The following is a 9894-nucleotide window of genomic DNA, read 5'->3' as shown; positions in this document are numbered from 1 at the left end:
GGCACCGAGGTCAGGCTGACAGGCCTGCAGTTCCCCAGATCCTCCTTCCGGCCCTTCTTGTAGATGGGCGTCACATTGGCCAGCCTCCCGTCATCCGGGACCTCCCCCGTTAACCAGGACTGCTGATAGATGATGGAGAGCAGCTTGGCTAGCTCCTCCGCCAGCTCTCTCAGCACTCTCGGGTGGATCCCATCCGGCCCCATAGACTTGTGAGTATCCAGATGACGTAGCAGGTCGTTGACCGCTTCCTCTTGGATTATGGGGGGTTCATCCTGCTCGCCGTCCCTGTTTTCCAGCTCAGGGCGCCGAGTACCCTGAGGGTAACTAGTCTGATTGCTAAAGACTGAGGCAAAGAAGGCATTAAGTACCTCAGCCTTTTCCTCATCCTCGGTGACAATGTTCCCCCCCGCATCCAATAAAGGATGGAGATTCTCCCTGGCTCTCTTCTTGTCATTAATGTATTTGTAAAAAATTTTTTTGTTGTCTTTAACGACAGCGGCCAGGTTGCGTTCTAGCTGGGCTTTTGCCTTTCTCATTTCCTCTCTGGATGACCTAACGAGATCCCTGTACTCTTCTTGAGTCACCTGCCCCTTCTTCCACAAGTGATAAACTCTCCTTTTTTTCCTGAGTCCCAGCAAATATGCCATGGATCCAAGCCTTCTGAGAGCAGGCCATGGAAAGAACGATGTAAAGATTTTAGGGAAGAAGCTACAGCAGAGGGAGTAAAGGATATCTCAGAGAAACACAGTGGGTTTCTGTGAAAGCCTTTACCTAAAGGCAGAGTATAGACCAAGAGCAACCCTGAAGTGGTAAATACTGCCGCAGTGGATGCTAGTAGCAAACACCAGCTTATAAACTTGGGTTATAGCATAGTGTCAGAGTCTTTGTACATTCATAACTTTCTAAAAAAGGTGCCTTCTACATAGAACTGGTATACCTAAACTGACTGTAACCATCAATCTCTAGTTGTTTTTACAGCAGACAACTTCCACAGCTCTTTCTCAGCTCTGTCTACTGCCCCACTCTCCAAACACCAAAGCCACATGGCTATTTCTATTTCCCCTGACTGAAAGGCAGCTCTGATTCATTAGAACTGAGAATTTCAGAAGCACCACATGAATTACTGCTGAGCTACCATTTCAGGCCAACTCCTTTTTATCACATAAGCACTCAGTTTCATTATATGGTTAACTGAGAAACCTAAGGAAGTTTATTCCAGTGGTATAATTTTTCCTCAGCTAGTGTCTTCCTTCCTAAAAACATGAGGAAATTGAAGAAGAGTTTCCTACTGAGTTTGGGAAGGGCCTATGTTAATATTTCAAATTGCAGAACTGATTCAAATCTGGAGAGGAGGATCAAAATAAAAAAAAGTTTGGGGATCTCTCTTTGCTACAAAAGGGAAACAGTTCTAACTGTTCTAAACTTGTAGAACCTACGTAGCCTAGTTTCTTACTGTGTTCATGCTCTTTTTCTCTGAGCTAAAAATACAGTTAAGCTCAAGTGGCAGCCTGTCTCTCACTGAAGGCATTCATTTAGGTTTCTTTTCTCCACACAGCTGCCCATTTTCATCAGGCATGTAGGAACAGATTACCTTTGAGAACTCTAATCCTTGTCAAATTTGCGTGCAATTACAGAAATGGTTCAAGGTTACTTGGAGGGGGAAGGGAGAAATGGATGGGAGATGCCTGACAAACAGAACATATCATATATATGCCTTGTCTCTTAAGGAAGCCAGACTATAAAACCAATATTGAGGCTCAAGCACAGAGTATATGCACAGATCCCAGAGAAAGAACAGTATCAGCTAATCAAAGGCTGATATCGAATTTGTTCCTTAGTGCTTATGTCCACGTAATTTTTTTAGAGATTTGCTTTGTGACATCAGTTTGTATGGGAAGCTATATATGTGCACCATATCACGCACAATGAAGCAATTTAGGACTTAAATATATCTAAAATATTTGCACCAGATAAGAAATCATGACTGGGAACATATGGAAATTTTAAAATAAAAAAAAAAGGAGGACATAGAGAAGGCATTTCAGATACTTTTTCATCATGTAAATTGAAGATACTTACCAGTTTGTAGCATATTGCAAATGCAAGTAGATAGGTTTCTTTATTGAAAGGTATACCTTGTTTTTTCATTTCTACCAGAACTTCCAAAGCACCTATCAAATATACATTAGTGTTACTCACTTCACAAATTTAAGCCTGTACATTTAGTAACTGGAAAAAAAAAATTTCCATGTGTTATGAGCTCAGTCTATTTCAAAATACAAATGTAAACTGAAATGTTATTTTTTAAAAAATTAATACATTTCAAAAAGTTTAATTTAGAGTCAGCTGGATGTAAATATTTCTTCCCAGCAAGGAGGTTTTCAATCTACGTTAGCATGTGGCCTTAGAGTTCTATTATTTTCATACAAATCTAAAACTAAATTCTAGATACTTGACAAAGCCACTCTAATTCTTTCTAACTGCCCAGAAAGTAAGCCTTTTAAACACATGATCAAAGCTTCCACCCTTTTAGGCAAACTATCTAACAGCTCCGCCATAATGCACATGCTCCACTACACCACAAGACTGCATTCAGGCTCTGATCTAGTTATTTTTACAGTGGCTCAGTCTCAACTTTCAGGACAACCGCTGGACTTAGATTTGCCAAATATCAAGAGACCATTCGCTGTGTGTTCAACAAATTTCAAATAAAGCTATTTGCTTGAAAAGCTTACTCCATACCGAATTTAAGATTTTCTCATGGAAAGCCTTTTCTGTCAGGTCAGATGATTCCCCCTTATCCTTACAAAGGGCCAAACTCATCTGAAGCATTTGACTTAAATATTGCAGTAGCCACTCTGTGTGGGCACACTAGTAAGACAAACCAAGAGAAGACTATGGTCTGGTTTTGTTATCAAAGGAAAAAGGATACTCTTCCCTGCTCTGACACAAATGCAGAACTGCCAAAAAAATTGTTGAAGAACTTACTGTTCCAAAAACCACGTAAAACACACTTTAAATAGAGAAAACAAAAATCTGTGGGAAATTACAAACCAAAGAGAAGTTAAGCCTTCAGAGAAGAGGGTTTAGGAAACAAGTGCCCCTGGATAATCACAATTCGGTGCAACTGAGAATAGTAAGAATACCATTGGAAGTATGAAACAAATACAGCCTTCCATTTTTATTACACACTACAGTGCAGCTCATTCACAACTACACTGATTTACATGATGTTTGGCCTTCTAAAACCATAAACCAATCAGCAATATTCATTAAAAATATATAGTTACATACACACACACACTTACAGTGAGAAGCATCCTCCTCAAAATGCATTTGCCCTAGCTAACACAGTACTTACTTTCAAAATGGCCCTTTTTAAACAACATAGTCATCAAAATATGGAACGATGTACTCTCTGAGAAAAAACCACGCAAATTCTGGAGAAGAAACATACAAACAGAGCAAGCGTAAAGAAAGTTAGGACAGTGAGCATTCTTGGTGTGCACAGCATTTAGCACGTCTTCCTACTGGAATAAGCCCCACCTTCACAAGTTCAACATTTGACTCTCTGGGTTCCCTGACTGTCCCTATGTCAAGTAATCTCTAAAATACCAGTGACTCAGTATGGTCAAAAGCTCACTAAAATTAAACAGAAATTTCCCAGAGATTCCCACTATCATTTTTTCTAATGACAGATTGTGACCTCTAAGTTAATGCAAGCAGAAGTCACTTACTAATGGCAACTCCAAAATCTCAGCAGAAATACAGCTTGCAGCTGATTAACAATACTTTTGCAGCAAAGTACCACCACCACGAAACTGAAAGAATTCTTTGCTCATCACAATATCAAATGATGAACAGATCAGCACAAGGGCTTGAGTGATGACAAGGACAGTAGCAGAAGAAAGAGCAAGTATATTTTACGTTCCACTTCAATCACACTGTGTGTTGGGAATAGCCAAATAAAATGCCAGAGGTATTAAGTCTAAATTTCTGCAGCAGAGTCTGAAAAAGTGGTACTGTACCTTACTATCCATCAGTTACAAAGTCCTGCAAGTACTGCAGGACCCATCTTAGTGACATAGATCTCAATCAAAAAAACCCAAACCAAAACAAAAACCACACATACTCTTACACATGGCTAATTTAAGAATAGTAGCCCAAGCAAGACTCCTCCCATTTCTGGCTAGGCATATCTAATGCCTTAACAAATTAACATCACAGAGATGACTTTCCACTGGCCGCCAGAGATTTTTGAAGACACAACATTATTGCACAGAATCTTTTTAATTTATTAGGCACCAGGCACGATTAGTATCTTGTCATAATAGCACACATAGCATTTTACAGATGTTCAAAAACAAGTCCTTAAGTTTCTTCAGCACTAACATCATCAAGTTCCTGAGCTGATGAATATCATACCACCTCTACAGGGTTCAGTGGGATTCTGAAGTACAGAGTAACATGATAAATCTGTTGGTGCAAATAACCCAAGGGATTTCAGAGGACAACTACATAAAAAATCAGAAGTGTTCATTTATGAGAATGATCTAATGTGACACAGGATGCAGGAAAACATGCATCAGCTGTGTTCATTTGAGGAATTATTTTTTAATTAATACTTTTTATTCAAATAATGCAATTATAAAGAAGTACAATAATAAAGTTATCAGTCAAACTAGCATTTAATTTTCTTTTAATTACCGGTTTGCTATTTTTAAAATAAAAACCATGCAATCTGCATCCTTACATTAATGTCATAGACATCCTTGCTACTGCAACACATATACTTCAAGTCTATGAGCTCATGCAAGTCTCATGCATAGCATACTAATTACTCATACTGAAACATTAATAATAACAATATTTTCAAAATATATAGGGGAATTACCTGATCTTTGATAAGTTCTACTGCAGGTCTTTCAAGGTCCAGCTCATAACATAGCCTCATAAAGAGGGGCCCAAATTTAAAATTATGTAAGGCTGAGATTCCATTCTGTTCATGGTACCTATTGGAAAGATTAAAAAAAGTTAATCACACAGGGCTTGGAATTTGTCACGGCAAAACAGCTTTAAATAGACAGCAAGATCTGTATGTGCAGTGAGAGAGGCACACTTCTCTAATCTGCACCAGCGAGTAACATTTAGATAACAGGAGATTATTTTTATGGAAAAAATACTGTTTTGATCAAACTAATAAATTAACTAGTAATATGCAATCTCTTCTATTTCCAGTAAAGTAACCTGCATTAGATTAGTAATAGAATGGGTTTCCACCATGAAGATTCCCAGCTACTTTGCCTTCTATTCACAGAGCAATAGCACAGGAAGTTGCAGCAGTCTATTTTAGCAGCAGTATCTGCTAAAATACCTCAACTTTTTCTCTCCTACCCTAAAAAATAAATAAAAAGATAAAAATTAAGTGTTTCACTTTTTTCTTTATCGCTCCTACACTGGAATTACTGGGAAGGCTTTCATTCACAAAACCTCCTGACCTGCCACTGCTGGGACCAGACCAGTTTATAGCCAGGCGTGTCTTGGCTGGAAGATGCCACTGAACACACCACTACCTCTCAGCTGAGAGATGACGTTTCTATGTGGCTCACCATTCATTCTGCATACAGTAGGACACCACTTTGCTCCCATAGCTTGACTCTCCTTTGATCTGAGAGTCTCTGAAGGGTTGGAAGATCCAAATTAAATGAAAATACAGCCTTAGTTTAAGGGATTAACTATGCATATAGCCACTGAATTATGGCAAGCCCTCAACTGCAGACATAACCTGAGATGATTTAATAAAAGCAAAAAGATAAGGACAGAAAAGTGTTACCTGGATTGTTAAAAATACCTGTAAATAACTTTCCTGGCTAGTTCCACATCAGATGAAGTCTGACATAAATGCAATAAATTTTTTAATTCATTTTTGAGAATCATTCCGTTTTTCTTTAATTTTTCTTTAATACTTTTAAAATACGGATCTGAAAATAAAACACATTATAGCAGCATTCCATTACCTGTGTTGCATACTTGGTACCTGAAACATGGAGATTCAATGAAGCAGAAAGCTTGTTTTTCTCACCAAGAAAAATGCATAAAGCTTCTCACAGACAAGCATGCCTAGGTGTCCCCATGAAGTCATGTCAGACTTGGAAAACCAACAAGATGCTTATGTGAACTTAATTTCATTGTGTATGTTATGGAATATATCAGGTAATACAAAAATTTCAAAGAGGAAGGAAGTTTTGTAAGCGACATTTTCTGCCTTATGTTCTTTTTTTAAAAAGCAAGCAAACAAACAAAAACAATCCCACTCAGCATTCAAACGAGCATAAGAACTTATACTCAAAACTGTTCGTACAGAAGATTTAAATTCTTTCACAATTGATGCAAACACAAAGAGTCTCATACATAATCTATGTATTTCTATACATAGCCATAAACTTAGAGCTGCTTCTCTTCTCCCCCAAAAAAGAGGTTTCTCTATCCAGCACATTTTCCTATGACAAAGCAAGCACAAAGATGAGTCCTTCAGCTGGTAATCTCAAGGCTCTGATTCAGACATACACAAGATTAAAATCACATGTACCACCTGGCAGCCCCATTCCTCTAATGGTGCTGCCCCCAACTTGGGCAGGGAAGTGAACTTTTTTGTAGCAGTTGCTGGGTCACTGCTGTTTCCAAGCTAGTAACCTATACAAGAGGTGCAAAGTGAGCACCCTAGAGAAAAATACATTCAGCTACTGGATGCATATCTGTTGCTACATGCAAATACAAGTCCTTACTCAAGACTGAGATACAGAGCTGAATTCACCCTGAAGAATGTATATATGTAAGTATGCATAAATAATGGTTGTGATGTGTTCAAAGGTGTGCAGAAATTTAAAAAACACCTGGGATCTGAACTGTATTTGTAAAGAACACATAATAATTATTACAACTGCTATAGGTAATTGTTTAACTGCTGTAGTTAATAGTATAACTATTACAGTTAATTGTTGCAGTATAACTATAATAAATGATAGCTATTATATATTCTGTGTAACAGAATAGTTATTACTGCTTTTTCCATTTCTAAACCAAGTTTATTACTAGCCCTAATTACTTCATCTTTCAAGTATTAGACTAAACACTGAGTACAGAAACCATGAACACATACACACATACAACTAGGTGCTTAGCACATTGTTTTCATCAGTTCTCAGAGGCTACTATTTCTACAAAACAACAAGGTCAACTGTGACCTGTAAAGCCAAATATTTGGCTTCTACAAACCTGTTTTAGCAAGAGTGATTGACTCATAGCAATAAATTCAATGTATCTCAAGTACAGGATAATAATCCCCAATATGAGTACGTCCTCATCACAGCAAAATATAATAACATTATGACTTGCCACTGCCCAATCTAAATTCTACTTTTACTTAATATAGAAAAACTGTCACGTTGACTTTACCTCCCTCTCTGTCCCAGAAGACTAGTTTATATAAAACTAAATTTGATTATTTGTCTCTTCTTTGCCATACAAAAAACCTAGAATTAACTACATCCTTTGGAACCATTGTCAATTTGTATCACTAGAACACCTGCACATGATTAAAGAGGTGCAGGAAATGGAGTTTTACCTAACCTTTCTTAAATATTAAGGGCAGATTTATGTTTATATTTATGTTCCTTAAAGAAAGAAATTTGTATACACTTTAAAGAGCATGACAAAATCCCCATCAGAAAAAATCCACCGATCTTGCTCCTTCGTTAGTTTGGAAAACCTGAACTTGTTTTCATATTCTGAGTATGCATACATCATCTGGAATTGGGTGTACAACTGAGAACTTACATTAGGTAAAAGGAAAAAAATCTAAAAGAATAAGCTAACTAAATTTACAGAGCGAGTTAGAAGAGAATTACTGGCATAGGCCTTCTCTGGATAGTTAAGTAGCTGTTAGGCTTTGTATTAACTTTCTCTGCTGATGATATATTTGAAATAAGTTTTGTAGACTGAAACAATATTTTCTATTAGACTACTTGATGGACTTGCAAAAGCAAGGACACAAACATTTCAGGTCTTATGTGAATATCTTGCATACTTGAAAGCTTCTCCACATTTCCCAACACAGCCTTAACTAATACTGTTTCATTCTACGAAGCCTTAGAACTTCCAATAATTCTAGCTACAGAAAATTTGCAAGAGGAAGACATAAGTTGTTGCTTTAAATGCAGTCAATTGGTGTCATATTAATGACTTTGACTGTCTTGTTTCCTAGGACCCACACTAAAATTGAGAACGGTGATTATGAAATAAATACTAATACCTTTATTGCCATGAACTTCATTTCTAATTGCCACTTTCATCTGCTGAAATTCTTGTAACTTTATATCATCTTCTGTTAGCAGATACCGCTTCCCTACCATAAGAAAAAAAGAGGAAGGTTGAGTTTTACATCACACTGTTTTAATACTACTGAACTTTGCATTTATGAGTTACTGTTGTTAATTATCATGTGACGCCAGACCACTGGCAGCATGACACTAAAAAAAGACTGCAAAAATTGCAGTTGTTCACATCACTGACAAAAGAACCCGAGCGCTATGTCACAGCTTTCCACAGTTAATGTGTACAAGGATAAAGAAGTACATATTTATTGGATGTACAAAAGAACTAGAGACACCATTCCTCTCCACATCGCCAAGATACAAGAGGATTCTGCACAAGAATAAGATCTTCCTCCCCTTTCATGCTTTTATAATGATTTGTCTTGTCATCTCTTTGTTCACCACAATTTGCTAGTGGCACAGCTTCCTTTCCTCATGTGTTGTCCCCGTTATTGTAGAATGCATCGTTCTAGAAGCTCCAAATGCAGTACAAAGACGAAAAAGAAAAAACACAAAGCTTATTGTTTAGATTGTAGTAACATTCAGGAGACCTAGTCAAGTTCTGGTGCAGTACAGACATCAGACATAAGACAGTCACTGAGTCTAGAATCTCAAAATTAACTTTGGGTGCTAACCGCAACCGTACTGTGTTGCAAGCTCCTTTAACAAAAGTGTCATGCAAATGCTATTTGTGAAGTTTTTGCTGTCACAAAACCAGCTCTCCAGTAGATTTTATTTGCAACCAATGATTTTGTAACAGAAAGTCACTGTAACAGTTTACGTTGTCACAATCTAATCTTTTAAGTTTTTGGCTTCTTAAAAAAGTTATTCTAATCATGAAGGGACAAGAGCAAGTATTGACCTGAGTTAGGTTATTTATTCTCTGTCTGCATTTCCCTAGCAAAATGTAACAGGCCATGCAAATAAAAACACTTGTTTTCTATGCAAGCAAAGCATACTAATGACACACTTCATAAAATCTGAAAGAAAAAATCCATTAAATGGCACCTTTAGCCATTAAATTTAATGGAAACAGTTCCAGTGGGTAAATAAATACACTTTATCCAGCATGAAATTGGCCTGGATTACCCTGCCATTTACTTCCCACAGTCCTCCTCATGCCGTTTACTTCCCACAGACCTTCTCAGCTGGTCTAACACCAAAAGACCATCCCTGTCCTGGGCCTCTCCAGCGCTGATGCAGGAATCATGCTGGTGCCTGGGGTGGGACAGGCGCACCACACTGCATGGATACTCAGTGGTCACAGGCGGTGTCAGCAGAGAGCTTGGGGCAGCAGAATTTTACCCTTTGTGAATTCAATTTGCTGAATTCTACCGCTTCCTTAAATTCATACCTTACAGTGTTATAGAAACAAACGAGTGCAAAACCAAATAAGAGGGCCTCTGAGGAAAAAAGAGGGAGCTCGATATGATGGCTGGCACACACAGGTGGTGCAGGCCATCCCGGAGAACTTAACCAACCAACCTGCTTTACCTCAGACATGCCACAACCTTCTAAAAGG

The 9894-nt window shown here is 38.0% G+C and overlaps 1 protein-coding gene across 1 annotated transcript in view; it reads right to left on the bottom strand.

Moving 5' to 3' along the window:
• PTCD2 (pentatricopeptide repeat domain 2) overlaps positions 1 to 8411 on the bottom strand; it is a 16690-nt gene extending 8279 nt beyond the window's left edge. The window contains exons 1-5 of the mRNA XM_009327227.1: positions 8312 to 8411; positions 5852 to 5981; positions 4895 to 5012; positions 3362 to 3440; positions 2080 to 2171 (exon numbers count right to left, since the gene is read on the bottom strand). Of these exons, the coding sequence (XP_009325502.1) occupies positions 2080 to 2171; positions 3362 to 3440; positions 4895 to 5012; positions 5852 to 5981; positions 8312 to 8411 (519 nt within the window). The remainder of the gene's footprint in view (positions 1 to 2079; positions 2172 to 3361; positions 3441 to 4894; positions 5013 to 5851; positions 5982 to 8311) is intronic.
• Between the last annotated feature and the right edge of the window lie 1483 nt (positions 8412 to 9894).

The sequence above is a fragment of the Pygoscelis adeliae genome, unplaced genomic scaffold (assembly GCF_000699105.1).
Source record: "Pygoscelis adeliae isolate BGI_AS28 unplaced genomic scaffold, ASM69910v1 Scaffold26, whole genome shotgun sequence".
Classification (NCBI taxonomy): Eukaryota; Metazoa; Chordata; class Aves; order Sphenisciformes; family Spheniscidae; genus Pygoscelis; species Pygoscelis adeliae.
This window is presented reverse-complemented; position numbering and strand designations above follow the sequence as displayed.